We start from the raw sequence: 17,307 nt of genomic DNA on the forward strand, positions 1-17,307 counted from the left end.
TAATAATTTCTTATTTGAATAGCCAGCCTTGGTACACAATATGGCATATTTTGAACTAAAGGTATGACCACCGAACACCGTAAATTTTATTTGATACACTTATTTGAAAAATCAACACCGGTGCTGCAACATCTATTTAAGCAAAGCCGGATCTGACCACTTGGACCGATAAAATGGCGCAAGGTCACAGAATCTGTCTGACAGCTAAACAATGAAATTTATTGAAGTGCACCTTCGGGTTGTTCGGTGGTATGACACCCTATGACGATATTAAACTCACGCAAAAATCGAAATTATTTAGTTTAAAAATAATAATATATGCACAATTGAAAGATTGTTTCTTAAACGTGCATATATAATTAAAGCAACTTCTAAAATTAGATTTTAATTTGCATATTTTGAAAATAAAAAAATGTTAATTATATTCGTTAAAAAGTTCCTCCACCTCCAACCAACTGTCAATTTCCAGTGATGCAACCTACAAAACCAGAACCAGATTCACAAAATTCCCTAGCCTGTTGTACTATACAAAACATGTAGAAAATGGACATCAGGAAGTGATTTTTGTCGCGTAAATTCAATGAAAATTAATGCTTTTTTAAGGAATATGCCGATAATATTCCTAAAACTGTTGTTTCACGAAATAGAAAACCTAATAACGTGAATAAAAAGTGACAAAAGTGAGGTCTACAAATTTGAAAACAATGAATCTCATGGTGGGTGATGATCGTGTTTATGCCGCTGAGAGAATTACTAGGAAAAGGATTCGAAAGGTAAACAAGAATAGTAGAGAGATGTAAACAATAAAATAATCAAGTGATGTTTGGAACTTGTCATATTTGGCGGGTGGGACATAAAAGGGCTGGATTAGTAATGGGAATTCCTTATTTTATGGTCAAAATGTCAGAACACCATCAAATTTAATTTAACATGTTGACTAGGTTTTAAATGTTTTTGATCAAATTAAAAACCCTCATTAATGCTGCTAATTAGTTGAATTTCGTGGAACTTGTGGTTTGTTGTGTTGAATGTAAATAAATACAAGTTTTCCTAATATTTTATGTTGTATTTAAAGTTGACTGTCCCAAAAATTTAGTAGTTTATCCATAAAAAATGTAACAATACGAAAATATAGTTAAAACATCAAAGCTGATATAGTTTTCTGGATTGCACATGATTAAGGAACATTTATAATTGTTAAAATTGTTTGGAATTGGACATTTTTCTTTGTTATAAATAATTTGTTGAAGTTTACTTTCATCTGTTCAATGATGAATGCTACTACTATAGTTTCCAGTTTTGTGGGTTTTGTGTGAAATAGAGTGGTATACCTTGGCTATTTTTCTGCTAAAAATGCTAGAAAATATGAAATCATCATAATGTCCTATAAAAAGTGGAACACTATCACAAAAGAGAACAATTAGAGGTTGAAATACAACTAAAGTAAAATGCTTGTTTATATAGTCGGTTCGCTAAACCCAGACGCAACTGGCTAGATATTTTAGTCGATCATTTTCTTGTTTTTTGCCAATTTTGCAAAAATTGGCAAAATTACTAAATATTTAGTGATTATTAACTATTTAAAAATTATTTTTTGCCAATTTTGCTAAAATTGGCAAAATTACCGACTAAAATATCTAGAAAGTTGCGTCTGAGTTTAGCGAACAGACTATATGAATGTTTTGGATGAATACCAGAGTAAATTAATCTGGATATCAATGACAATCCTAGTAGTGTCTTTAACACAACTGAGGGCTGGTTGTTCGAACGCTAATCAACAATGATCACTATCAACTATTTAATTACTGTCAATGTCAACTTTGATTGGGTTGCTGAAAACATAATTGATTACAATTATGAGATTAGTTAATCAATTAACATAACAATTATTAACATAATTGATTAACTAATTTCATAATTGTAATCCATAATTATGTTTTCAGCAACCCAAACAAAGTTGACATTGACAGTTGGTGACAGTAATTAAATATTTGATAATGATCATTTTTGATTAGCGTTCGAACAACCGGCCCTTAATCTAGGGGGCCAGGACTGTCTTGTGGCCTACCACAGTCAACGGAGTTTCCAAGTGTATGCATATTATATGTGTTATAGTCAAAGCCCGAATTTCAGGTACTCTTAGGTTTGACTAGGCAATCCTCAGGTCTGACTGACAGGAGAGTCCACGTTGGTCAAGCAAAGGTCGAAATTTAATTTTATGAAATCAGGGTTTGACTAGTCAAACCCCCTGATCATCTATTAAAATGTCGTAATTTGTTAGATTAGGTTTAATAGAATGTCATTCTTTAATTGTAATGTTTATTATTTTTATATTGTCGTAATTAAAATAAAAAAATTAGTGTTTATTCTCGCCTGTTGAGGCATTATGGCATTTAGAGTTGCACAATACGCTAGACCTTTTACACTTACATGGTTTTGAAGAGCACTCCTTATTGCAGTGGTATTTTATAAATCCTTGTCCTCCAAATTTAGAACCTTTTGTACTAATTTCTCTTAGAGACAGCTTAATGTCTGGATCATCTTCGAAATTAGGAAAATTCTCTTTGCATTCTCTTATTTTATTTCTTGAAAAAAGTGTGTTTATTGTTCGTGTTTCGTACCAACTCTATGTTATTGTTTTATCTTGTATGATACCCAAAATATTTCAAGCATCTCCTTGGCACGCGTTCGAGCATGCCTTGTGCACAGACAGAAAAGATTAAAATAAATAAAGGAAATGCGATTGAAGGTCTTCATGCCCAGGCTAATGCTATGAAACAATAAAGTGAAAAAAAATGTCCTCCAATTTCGATCAGAAAAACTGTAACAATACCTATCCCCAGCTTTGATAGAGCCAAAGAGGATGCTCGAGAAATTTTGAGTAGCATACAAGATAAAACAATTGACAGTTTATATAGAGTTGGTACGAAATACGGAACAATAAACAGACTTTTTTCAAGAAATCAAATAAGAGAATGCAAAGAGAAATTTCCTAATTTCGAAGATGTTCCAGACGTTAAGCTGTCTCTGTATCTAAGAGAAATTAGTACAAAAGATTCTAAATTTGGAGGACAAAAATTTATAAAATGCTACTGCAATAAGAAATGCTCCTTCAAATTTCGCAAGTGTAAAAGGTCTAACGTGTTGTGCAACTCTAATGCCTAGTTGCACCAATAAATCTTAAGCTCCAGCTTAGCTATCCAACTTAACCTGTAGGTAGGGCTGACTTAAGTATCTCTTATGTTGCACCATAATTATTTATTCTTATCGATCCATTCCACGTGGCAATCCATTGTGACAAGCTGAAAATTGATCCAAAACTCAATGGTGCAACGCATATGTTTCGAAAGTTAAGCTTAAGGCATATCTTAAGCTTAAAATCTGTTGGTACAATCAGGCATAAATGCCGTAATGCCTCAACATGTGAGAATAAACACCTAATTACGACAATATAAAAATAATAAACCTTAAAATTAAAAAATGACATTTTATTAAACCTAATCTAACAAATTACGACATTTTAATAGCTGATCAGGGTTTGACTAGTCCAAGCCCAATTTCATAAAATTAAATTTCGGATTTATAAAATACCACTGCAATAAGAAGTGCTTTTCAAAACCATGCAAGTGTAAAAGGTCTAACGTATTGTGCAACTCTAAATGCCATAATGCCTCAACAGGCGAGGACAAACACTAATTTTTTTATTTTAATTACGACAATATAAAAATACAGTAGAACCCCGCTAATCCGAACGTTCGGCAAATCCGAACCAACAGAAAGTGAACAAAATTAAAAAATTCACGACAAAAACTTAAAAACATGTTTATTATAGAGAGTAACACGAGAAATTGAACAATGTATAATTAATAGGGCTTTGACATTTAAAATTTCTTAAAAATGAATACGTACTTTATATGTAGTGCTTATAAAAGGTTACATATATACTTACTTCAATTCTCTTGCAGTCAACTTAAGTCCAAAAATATTGTCCACATTCTTGCTAGAACGTTTTGCGACTCAAAATCAAGGACAACGAAAGCTTTGAATTATTAGTTAGGCTTACTTTTGGATAATCCAAACTTTTCGGAATCCGAACAGGCTGTCCCCCCAATTAGTTCGGATTTGCGGTGTTCTACTGTAATACACATTACAATTAAAGAATGACGTTCTATTAAACCTAATCTAACAAATTACGACATTTTAATAGATGATCAGGGCTTGACTAGTCAAACCCCGATTTCATAAAATTAAATTTCGACCTTTGCCTGACTGACTTAGTCTCTCCTAGGTTTGACTAGTCAAAGGCCGAAACTGTAATTTATTTCAGGCTTTCACTAAGACCATCAGTCAGACCTGAGGATTGCCTAGTCAAACCTAGGAGTGCTTGAAATTTGGGCTTTGACTATAACATATTATGTATTTTGACTTGCTGAATTCGAATTTTGAAATTGTCTTAGCGTCAGAATTGTCAGGAATTTGCTATAGGTAATTGTAACTTGGCTGCATTTTGAGTAAAATAACTTTATAATAGCTCAACACAGTATGCTTGGAACCTTCATAGTGTAAACACACATTGAAGACGAGTTCATTCATTACAAAGCAATTAGTGAGCAGGTTGTTAACTAGTTGATTTATACAAAAAAAAAAGTTAAGAATCATGGCTTCCGAGAGCAGCAAAACAGAAGAAGAGGAAGAAATGGAAATGGACGATGCCGGACAGTGGACAAAAGTGAAAAGGAAAAAGAAAAAACATTTGGCTAATCCAGCAAAAAAAAAAGAATCACACAACCACAACTATCTCAACAGCAAGTGCAAGATATAATAATTGGACCATCTTCTGAAAAACAAACTCAGCAAAACTCACAAAAAGATATCAGCACTCCAAGTCATCAAAAAAAAGGTAACTAACAACAACACACAAAACTATTCACTTCAAATGAAAACCATCAGTAATAAAAACTATAAACAAATTTTTTTTTAACAACTCATCAAGAATTATCAAGGTTACAGTTGGCTAATTATTGGAGTGTTGGAGATCCAAACTCTTCTGATGTTATAATAAAAACTAGAAGTGGTTTTATTTTAAAAAGTAATCAGGATAATAAACACATTAAAACAAAGCTGAAATCATCAGTCCAGTCAAGTATGGTCAAAGAATACAAAGAAACAAATTCTAACCAAAATCAATCAACACCACATAAATCACAAAACACAATTTTCGTCTGTGTTATATCATCAGTAGAATTGGATATTGAGGATACACATATAAAAGACCACCTTACCAATATCGGAATGACACACAGATACTGCAAAAGAATTACCGTAATTTCGGGTGACTTTGGCCCGCCAGGGTGACTTTGGCTCATTTTGGGAAAAATATATTTTAGCAACTAGGGCAATTGTACAATAAATTATCAAGTAAATTTCATTATACCGCACCATCAGTACCATATGAACTGTTTGAAAATTTTAATAAATTATGCTAATACTTGTTATGTTACGAAAAAAACGAATTTCTAAAATTTGGTCATTCCACATAAGATTTTTTGACTGCAAAAATTGGTTGGCAACCAATAATACTTCCAAGAGTAAGATTAATTGCATAGTGGCATATTGAAAATCTGTGAATTCTTAACCTCCGTGCATCGTTATTTCAGTCTAAACATAGACAGTAAGACGGTAGGATATTATTTTGCAAGGTGCTACAAAATTTAACGGTTTTCGGGTGACTTTGTCCCAGTTTGTTGATTGTTGGATTTTGGTCATTGGTTGCTTCTATATTAAATTAAAGTAAGTAAATGCTGATTTTAAATTTGCTTTTAGCCTTGTAACAACTGCAGGGTTTATTAACTTGCAGATACTTCGTCTAATTCTTCATTTAGTGAGAGCTATAGGGATAATGAAGATCTACATAAGCTTTCCATTGGAGTTGGAGACTTCGTAATTGTATCCGACTACTTTGACAGCTTTCCAGGAAAATTCGATGGATTTGTAAGAGGTAGTAATAACTGTTACGGTTGGGTGCAAGTAATGGTACTGGGTGAAAGAAGTTTATGGCAATGGCCCGAAGTCTCCGTAAGAAAATCCTACCACTTGGCTAATCTTGATTTCACTGAGCCATTGGAACTTGTAGATAACCGATATTTCTTTCCAGATTTAAAAAAAAGCTTGTAAATCGTTTTATTGTTCATTTTTTGTTAAGAAATCATGTTTTTTGTTAACCTAGGGTCCTATGTAAAGTTTCATGTTAGTTTTAGTTTTTCTTTGTTTGAAATTTAAATAAATTTTTTTCACCTAACAAAATGTTTGTTTCTGATTCATCTGGTAGGGTCACTTTAGCCCGAACAATAATAATCACAGAGAATAAATATAAAATGTAGCTTGAGACAAAGTCACCCGACACTAGCGGGTGACTTTGCACACCATATTTTTATTTTTTTTATAATACAGGAAGCGCTTTTTTGTGTTTTCGTGTAATTTTTCCAAAAGAGTAGTTATAGACTCAAATACACATAAATAAAGAAACATACTTTTATGTATTCAAAAAACTGAAATCTACATTTAAACTTCGAAAGTGAGTCAAAGTCACCCGAAATTACGGTACATCAAGAATAACCGGAAAACTGACACCTCTGATTAGAATAATTACGGGAGATTACTCATCATTTCAAAAACTATTAAGCGAGGGAGTGTTCTTTAAGAACTACCACTATCCTGTTTATCCCAGTCAACCACCAGAACCTTCTCCTATCCCATGTTCCAAATGCTTACTATATACCCACACTACAGAGAACTGCGCCACATCAATAAGCTGTAGGAAATGCCAAGGAAAACATTCAACACAAATGTGCACCTCTCCTCTTCCAGAAAAGTGTCATGCAACGCCGAAGACCACCAAGCATGGTCACCTACATGTCCTAACAGACCAACTAAACCTATCGAAGGAATTCCTAATGCGCGCATTAAGTCTATGAACAAAAAATCCTCCGAAATGCCATCAGAAATTACTGGTACAAGCAGAATACATTCACCAATGACATATCGATACCTTTTTGGCATAGTAACGTAAGTCACCAAAAACGTTTTTGTAGAAAAACCATGTTTTTAATTTAACCTGGTTAAGCTTATTTAAATTATACAAAATTTACCAGGGTGTTTTTTGAGGTCTACAGTTTAATAAAGAACAATATTTTTTAAAGTTTTTGTATAGTTTTAGCGGTTAATTGATACTTAAGTTATTTTACGGGTTCTAAAACCTTGAGTCTTGATAAAAAATGTAACGTAAGCACACACATACGTTACTTTGGCGGGAAATTGTAGCACTCAAACTAATTTGGAAAGAATTACAAACAATCGTTTATTATAAGAAACACAAAATAACGTTACAACAATTAATTAAGTAAAAAAGGTAAAATATTTGACACGGAAAAAACTAAAATTTAGTTACGTAAAATTTGTTTACGTATATTGAGTATTTTTAGAGTTATTATCAAAAGAAAATGAAACTTACGATTATTTTAAAAATCTGATTTTTTTAAATTACACTTTTTATTTTCAAAAATATGCATTCTAAACCGGTTAAACTTGTTGGAATAATTACTTATACTAATATAAAGAAATTCTTGTAAGGATTACTATACATTTTTAATTTTTGTGAAAATGGGATGTTTTATTTTTCACTTTTTCCTAAAAAATTCGAAAGAGTTCTCTTATTTTCATCATAACTTGCTTAATTTTGAAGCTATTAACTTCTTCTCCAGCTCATTTGATAGATATTCTGAAGTACCTTGACAAGTGCTTAACAGGTATATTTGATAAAGTGCATCGTTTTCCCGTTATTTAAGCTTGAATACTTAGATTTGAGTATTCGTCGAAAATAATATACACTCAATTACCCATCACTCACTTTGAATTAACATTAGTTTAGTTCTTTAAGGGGTGTATTTTTTTTTATTATCTTGATTTCGTCAATACTAACGATTGATAATTTCGTCAATAATAACTATTTTGTAAAAGCTTATAGTTTTTGAGTTATACATGAAAAATAACTTTAAAATGAGCATTTTTTTATGAAAAAATAAAATCTTTGATATTTAATAACTCAAAAAGCAAATTTATTTTAATAACGTTATATATCAAATTTGGCTTAGAATTTGTCCCTCTGATTTATGGTGTTGTTTTTAATAAAATAATTTTCACCCCCGAGAAGGGGTCCACCCCTAGGATAAAAGCGCCATTTTGCATCCTGTCACCTTTATTCCTTGAGGTATCTTCTAATTACTCACCAATTTTCATGAAAATCGATGAAGGTTCAACGAAATCGAAGGTGAAAGCTTCAGTGACTATTCAAATCAGAATATAAACATGCAAGCAATATTTTTTTATTTTTAACCGTGTTCTTGATACAAGAGTTGAAATTGATAATTTTACAATTTTACTTATTTTTTCACAAACATTTTACATTTTCATATCAAAATTTACAAAGATTTTTTAACAAACAATTCAACCAAATTTTTTCTTAGGCTATGTCAAAATAATTTGTAATAAATAAACAAAATTAAATATGAAAAGGAGTTTTACAGGTTCATAATGTTGGTTAAGGTTTTCGAGTTTTTTGAAATATAACTACAAAAATATGTTTTTCGTTATAACTTACCTAAAATCAATCATTTAGTTGATTGTAGCATGAATCTGTCACTGTCGTAAGCCAAACACTGACTGCGAAAATCTGACGTAAGTAACAGAAACCGACTGGTACTTACGTTATTATGGCGGGAAACGACGTTTGCTTACGTTATTATTATGGAAATAGTGCTAAAGTTACGTTTCTTTTGCGGGTATGATTAAAAAAATTCTGGACATACGTTTTTAAAATAGTTAAAAAAAAAAAGGTTTAAAGCAATTCTAGGCTTACTACACTTTGACAGTACCTTCTAAACACTAATAGCGTTAGTTTAATGGAAAAACATGATTTTCGCCAAAAATGTCACTTACGTTACTTTGCCAAAAATGTATCGATATCATGATCATATTATTGAAACATATACAGTGGAACCCCGATAAGTCGGCCCCCGATAACCCGGAACTCCGGCTAACCCGGACCGATTTTTATCAGACAAACATTTCAACAATAAAAATGTATTGCTGTTACAAAATCTCGTAAACCTAATTCATTCATTTGGTGACGTCAATATACGAACGAAACGATTGATGAATCCGACATTACTGAAAATATCAGGGCAATCAGGGTGCAGATGGGACCCTGTCGCGCAATTCGCAGCAAATAAAATAGTCGTATGTTTTTGGCTTCATTTTATTTCGTTTATACATACGCATTTTCAAGGTTCACGAGGTTTTGTACCAACTCTATGTAATATAATATTTGAGAGATAATGGAACCGGATTGAACTACATATAACATAGTAAAAATGACTCATGGTACACCACATTCATTGTCGAAAACAACATGCACCTGTATTATCCTTTATTTTTTTGAAACTGTCTGTGTTAGCATTGTTTAGAAAAGACTATTAAAATTCTTTTTTTAACAATGGTCTTAGTCATCACTTTTATTAAATAACATAACATCAGAGACGGTATTATGTGTAGTAAAGTCGTATTATTGTTCGCTTCCGTTTTGTAATCGTTCGTAAATTTATTCAGATTTTGTGTTTGTGTGTCTTTTGTCTATAAGGGCAACAAAACGTAAAAATGTTGTAGTGACAATGGAAAAGAAACTAGAAGCATTAAGTAGAATTGATAAAGGTGAATCTTGCAGCATTATATTATGGTGTCGGTACATCTACAGTATCGGATTGGAAGAAAAATAGAACTAAAATCGAAGAATTTTTTTTTCAAAATGATAACAAAAGACAGTTTAATCGGTGCAAAGCTAATAAAGCTAAGAATGAGACTTTTGACGACGCTTTGTATGTGTGGTTTTGTGTGGAATGCGAACGTGGTTTACCAGTGTCTGTGTGACAATTATAACGGAGTTTATCTGTAAGCATACCATATTTTATTAATTTTTACCATTTTCTCCGGCTAACCCGGATTTTCGATAACCCGGATCGGCCGCGGTCCCAATTAATCCGAGTTAACGGGGTTCCACTGTACTAACAAACTAAATAATCCTAAAAATAAAGATCGTCAAGAAATCATAATTAAGCTAAAAAAGAGATTTGTACATAATATAACATTGATACTACCCCAGTATTTAGCGGAAATCGACTATTTATACTCATGTTCGATCTGGAAAAACCAACCAATAACTCACCAACTATGCCACAGGAAGGCCTTGCAATATTTCAGGATAATGGCTCATAAGGTGAGGTTTCTTTATTCAAATATCAATAGTTTTCAACCAAAGAAATATTTAATATACAACTATTTACAAGCTAACAATATCGATAGTTTTATGTGTGTGGAAAGCAAAAATAAAGATTTTATTAACCCATATTGTGACTGGTCTATAATCCAACAAAAAGGAAATATATTAAACGAGAACTTCAGAGGAGGCAGTCTTATACAATCCAGAAAAACATGGAAGATGGGTAAAGAAAATCCTCCACGAATAAACAACCCTCTTAATAACTGCATTCATGTCTCATTTCCTTTTAAAGACTCCAAATTACATGTTTTCGTAGTCTATGTTCACAATTTCTCACTAATTGAAGAAACTATCTTCATTAAAGCATCCCTTTATGATTATTCAATAATCATTGGCGATTTTAGCCCAAAATCAAGCCCCTCACGTATGAAGCAAATCAAATGTTTTCTTCAAAATTCTAATTTTTGTCAAATACGTACTCCTCCTACGTTTATAATGGCAGGTAACCCAAGCACAACTCCAGATATATTATTTTGTTCTAAAAATATTATAAATAATATCACAAATATACTTGTAACTCCAGATCTGGGAAGTGATCACTTGGCTTTGCAATTTGATTTTAATCTACATCATGATCCTGACCACATTAATGAAATTAATCTTCCCAATATAGCAAAATGTAATGTACAAAATGTAAATAGTAGAATGAAAGAATTTTTGAATATAAGGCATGACATTTGCCCAAATTACATTAAAAATTTCAACACTATGTTGTCTAAATTAATAATAGAAACTTCGCCCAAGCAGAAGAAATCACCCTTTAATTACAATCTTCCACCCTTCATTTTGTCTCTGATTAAATTGAAGAGACAGTTACTCAGGCAGATCCAAAAAAATGAGACACATGCATTAAAATCACAATTTAATGAACTAAACAAAGATATTCACAAACTTATATCACAATTTAAACAACATAAATGGATCCTAGCATGTAAAAGTATAAACTCCATGAAAGGAAAAACTTACTGGAATGAAATAAAAAAAACTGTCTAAATATAAATCGTTTAGACAACAGATTTTAGAACTGATTTATGATGGCCAGATATATAGTACAGATGAAGAAAAATGTAGTGCTTTTGCTAGATACTTTGAAGAAACCTACAAATTTAATGAGGATAACAATTTTGATAGAGATACCTTAGAGGAGGTGGATAGTTGGTTTGGAAGTTTTTATGAAAATAGTAGTAATCTGAATGCTCTTCAGGACATCACAGAAGATGAATATGACGAGGCTCTATATAAAGGAAAAAACACAGCTCCAGACAAAGATTCCATCAATCGTAAAATTCTTAGACAATTAGATCCAGATATTCATAAGGAGATAATGAGCATATATAACTATTGTATCATGAATCATTTCTTCCCTGATGAGTGGAAGACAGGCATTGTAATAGTTATTCCTAAACCTTATACTAACCATCAACTACCCCAAAATTACCGTCCAATCACCCTTCTCCCAGTAATTGGAAAAAATTTTGAGAAAATTATCCAAGGAAGATTGTATAATGAATTAAACCAACATATTCCAGCACACCAGTTTGGATTTAGAGAAAAATCATCTACAATCCTTCCTCTTTCAATAGTAACATCCAATATACAGGCAGCAAGATTGCAAGGACTAAAGGCCGCTGGAGTTTTCTTGGACATCAAAAAGGCTTTTGACTCCGTTTGGCATAGAGGATTGTTATATAAACTTCACAGCATGAAATGCTCCCCTTCTCTAATATGGATTATTGACGAATTTCTTAGAAGACGCAGGTGTATAGTTAACATCAATGAAACATATTCCCATTCATTTTCAGTGCAACAAGGAGTTCCACAAGGTTCACCACTCTCCCCTCTATTATATAATCTCTATTGCAGTGACATATGCGACAATAGACTAATCAATACTAATTTGCTACAATTTGCTGATGACACTGCAGTGATATCATATGGAAAAAATTTAATAAAGACAATGGACTTATTGCAGAGGCAGGTGGATGACACAATATCTTGGATGAATAAATGGAGATTAACAATAAATCCTTCTAAAACAAAACTAATAATATTTAACCATAGAATCCAAGATCACTCACCAACTATAAACATATGTGACAATATTATTAAACCCTCCCAAACTGTTAAGTATTTGGGAATAGAAATAGATAACAAATTGAAGTTCAACCACCACACAGCAGTTATAAAAAGGAAAATTATAACTAGAGCAAAACACTTCAGAAGTTTAACATACAAGAATGAGGGAATTACGATTGAAACAGCAGCCAATATTTATAAAATGATTTGCAGGCCCATGCTGGAGTATGGTTCTGCAATTTTCCATAATTCTAAAGGTCCTGCCAAAAATAATATAAAAGTGGCTGAAACAACTAGCCTTCGACAAATCACTAGAATGCGTCATCCTGATAACCCACTTCATAATCCATCAAACAGAATGCTGTATGATAAAACTGAAATTGAACCTATTAATGAGAGACTCAATAAGCTGTTTAAATATCTCTTCATTAATGACAATAACAAAAATTTGATTGAGCCCCACATTGGGAAGATCCAAGAGGACAGTGCCCATAGATATCCAGGAAGAACTCTTTTTGAAGAAATCTGCTACACATCAAGACAATAAACAACTATATTTAAATCATCATCTGTATTGTAACTAATTGTCAGTGATATTGTGATTACCGCCACATACAAATATTTTTTTTAATTATTGTATTGTATTAATATTAACAAAAAACATATACTGTATTAATGTATAATAATTATGTAAATTGGCTGAAAGACTTCGGTCGATGGCCTTTTGGTACATAGTATCAATAAAGTATGTCTCTCTCTAATAGCCCAAATTAAAGGAAAAACTACCAGAATTAAAACTAAATCATAATTATACCCAAATATTATTTATAACAAATATAAACCAATGATGTTCGATAATATTCGTAAAACTGTTATTTCACGAAATCGAAAACCTAATAACGTGAATGTCATGGTGGGTGACGATCATGTTTATACCGCTGAGAGAATTACTAGGAAAAGGATTCGAAAGGTAAACAAGAATAGTAGAGAGATGTAAACAATAAAATAATCAAGTGATGTTTGGGACTTGTCATATTTGGCGGGTGGGACAAAAAAGGGCCGGATTAGGAATGGGAATTCCTTATGGTCAAAATGTCAGAACACCATCAAATTTAATTTAACATGTTGACTAGGTTTTAAATGTTTTTGGTCAAATTAAAAACCCTCGTTTACGGTGCTAATTAGTTGAATTTCTTCGAACTTGTGGTTTGTGGTGTTGAATGTAAATAAATAAAAGATTTTCTATATTTTATATTATATTAAAGTCAACTGTGCCAAAACTCTAGTATAGTTTTCCAACAAAAATATATAGTAATGGGAAAATATAGTTGAAACATCAAAGCTGATATAGATTTCTGGATTGCACATGATAAAGGAACATTTATAATTGTTAAAATTGTTTGGAATTGGACATTTTTCTTTGTTGTTATAAATAATTTGTTGAAGTTTACTTTGTTGTTCAATAATAAATGCTACTAATATAGTTTCAAGTTTTGTGGGTTTTGTGTGAAATAGCATAGCTATTTTTCTACTAAAAGTCCTGCTAATATGAAATCATATTTATGTCCCTCTATAAAAAGTGGGACACTAACATAAAAGAGAACAATTAGAAGTTGAAATACAACTAATGTAAAATGCCTTTTTATTTAAACATTTTGGGTGAATACCACAGTATATTAATTGGGGTACCAATGACAATCGTAATAGTGTCTTAAAACAACTGACTATTGGTTAGGGAGATGCTCTGATGCCACTTTAACTGTAAAGTACAGTGGAACCCCGATAAGTCGGCCCCCGATAACCCGGCCCCCGATAACCCGGAAGTCCGGCTAACCCGGACCGATTTTCATCAGACAAAAATTTAACAAATAAACATTTTAACAATTTTATCAAATAAAAATGTATGTAGGCAAAATAATATTTGAGAGATAATGTGTATTTGTGTAATTTGAACTACATATACAATAGTAAAAATGATTCATGCACACGGCGGCAGGCAGAGCGACCGTCTCGGCTTATCGGAAAGAACAGGCACCTGTCTGTATTCCTTTTCCTTTATTTATGTCAAACTGTCTTAGCATTGTTTAAAATAGACGTGACTATTTAAAAATTCTTTTTTAAAACAATGGTCTTAGTCTGTTCTTAAATAACAACATTGTTCCTTGTGACCGTATTGTGTGTAGTATTACAGTCGTATTAATCACTTTTGTTCTGTTCTGTAATCGTGCTTCAGATTGTGTTTGCGTGATTTTTGTCTAGGTAATAATAACAGAACGTAAAAATGTTGTAGTGACAATGGAAAAGAAACTAGAAACATTAGGTAGGATTGATAAAGGCGAATCTTTAAAACAAATTTATTGCAGCATCATAATATGATATTATGATACTATATTATGGTGTCGGTACATCTCTACAGTATGACTGAGTTTTTTACCAAGAAATGAACAAAACTACACTCTATATAACTATACGTAATTTAGATGTGTACTGTGCATATGTGTTTCATGTTTTTGTAATTATAATGGAGGTTATTTATTAATTTTTACCATATTCTCCGGCTAACCCGGATTTTCGATAACCCGGATCGGCCGCGGTCCCGATTAATCCGAGTTATCGAGGTTCCACTGTACAACTAATATACCAGGGAAATAAGCACAAAAAGACCCTGTTCAGGACTGATAAATCCAGGTTTATGTAGAAATTTCCGCATCTTTTTTAATTATTAACAAAATCAGTAATTCTTTGTAAATGTTGCAAAGAATCAACCTAGATATTTGTTTTTGTGACGAAATTGGGTATTGTGATTCCTAATGAACCCTCAAAATTTCAGATTGATCCATCAATTAGTTTAACCTTTAACTACACGCGCTGGCGTATTTTGTACGCCAGATATAAGAATTCTACTGCAAATATATTTAAAAATTTAATTTTTGACCTTGTTTATCTCTCTAACCTATCACTGGAATGTGCTTTGCAATTTGGTTTTAGTTTCGTTATAATCGGCTTTCTGGGAAGATCGTAATTTACAGTTTATTATTTGTTGTTTCCGGTGGTGGACAATATATGTCACGATTATATTAATATAAGTCGTAATATAAGTACATATTTCAATTGTTTTTTAGTCATTATGGCACAAAATATATTTTTCTTTATTAACAATATTTTTTCTCCTGTAAAAAATCACATTTCAAAAAATATTTTATTAGTAATTTTATTTATCATGGAATCCAGTTATTCCATGATTCCCATTATAAATCCCAATTGGCTTACTGAGAAGGACCTAAAAGTATTCACTGATGCCGAATAAGGTTTATAACAAACAACTAAGTGTATTTAAAAAAAAAAACAAATCCGCTGTTTTTAAGTGTGTTTTTTTGTGGCGTATAAAGTACGCCACGCGTGTAGTTATGTTATAACTTGATGCGCGGGTAGTTAAAGGTTAAGAGTTATTCTATTTATCCCATAGACCTTTATTTTGTCTGGGGACGACCATCAAAAATTATATACTACTTACTTTAGATAACTCCAATCTCCAAATACTACTTACTTTAGATACCACCAATGTAGGATAAGAAGTGAATTGGTTTCTTAATGTTCTTCTTCTTAGCCTTCTCTCATTCATGTTTGGACATAGATAGGCCTCTCCCAACTCTTTCCAGAGGTCTCTATTCTTCCTCCAGGTCTCCAATGTTGTATCGTGGTGTCCCAATGTTGGTCTTGTTGTCTAGGAGTGTGGCCTGCGAAGCTCTATTTTACCTACTAGTATACGTCTTAATACATACTGATATACATACTGATATATTATATTTAAATGCCCAAAGTCTTCTATGCAATAAAGATCAAATTGAAGGATGTTTGGTTCCATATGATCCTAAATTAATCTTGGTAAGTGAAGCTAGAATAACTAATGACATTGAAGATGTCGAAATTAACATTGAGGGGTACAATGCAGTAAGATGTGATTCGACGAGTCGTCATACTGGTGGTGTTAATATCTATGTAAAAAACTGTTTTCACTACTCTGTTTTTAAAACTTTTACTCTGGAGGGAAACTATTGGTGCAAATTTATAAAAATAGCAATTGGTTCGTCTCTAGTGGTTGTTGGTTGTCTGTACCACTCTCCATCTTCCTCTGATGCAATATTTCTGGATAAATTTGTGAACTTTTTGCATCTGATTCTTTATGTGTTTTAGTAGGGGATTTTAATTTGGATTACTTAAGCAACAGTTTTTATACTAATAAAATTAAAAATATACTAACAATGTATGGGATTAGCCAGCTAACTGCTGAGCCCACCAGAATTACTAATGTAAGTAAAACTCTTCTTGATTATGTGTTAGTTAATCAAAATAATTGCGTGTCTGATGTCCATTCTGCACCTGCAATTACCGATCATTCAGTAATTTCAGTGAATTTTTCAAACTGTATTAATAACTTTACTAATTTACCAAGATCTTTTAGGAACTTAAGTAGTACTAATATGAATAAAATTAAAACTGATTTGATTTCATACCGTTGGTCTTTGGATAATGTTGATGTAAATATTTTATACCAAGAGTTACATGATACTTGTGGTAGAACATTAAATAATGTAGCTCCCATCCAAACGTGTAGTTATAGGGGTCACTTGCCATGGTTTGATAATGAAGTAGCCAATAAAATAAGAGCTAGGGATAGCAGCTACAAGGTGTTTAAGAATTCTTTGTGTCAAGAGAGGGATAATAATTGGTTAACTTTTAAAAAACTTAGAAATGAGGTTGTGAATGTGTTGAAAGTCAAAAAGGACCAATACTACTTTGATAAAATTGACAGAAATAAAAATAACTCTAAATTAATGTGG

At 32.1% G+C, this 17,307-nt stretch overlaps 1 protein-coding gene across 2 annotated transcripts in view; it reads left to right on the forward strand.

The window, feature by feature from the left end:
- Nucleotides 1–352: 352 nt before the first annotated feature.
- Nucleotides 353–17,307, forward strand: part of LOC114342836 (polycomb group protein Pc) — a 42,488-nt gene continuing 25,533 nt past the window's right edge. The window contains exon 1 of one of the 2 annotated variants that reach the window (XM_050648901.1): nt 353–773. In XM_050648901.1, the coding sequence (XP_050504858.1) occupies nt 705–773 (69 nt within the window). In that variant the 5' untranslated portion in view covers nt 353–704. Of the gene's footprint in view, nt 774–13,376; nt 13,437–17,307 lie in introns of those variants that run through there. The other variant, XM_050648902.1, reaches the window with a different exon arrangement.

This window comes from Diabrotica virgifera, chromosome 4 (genome assembly GCF_917563875.1).
Source record: "Diabrotica virgifera virgifera chromosome 4, PGI_DIABVI_V3a".
NCBI classification, from domain to species: Eukaryota; Metazoa; Arthropoda; class Insecta; order Coleoptera; family Chrysomelidae; genus Diabrotica; species Diabrotica virgifera.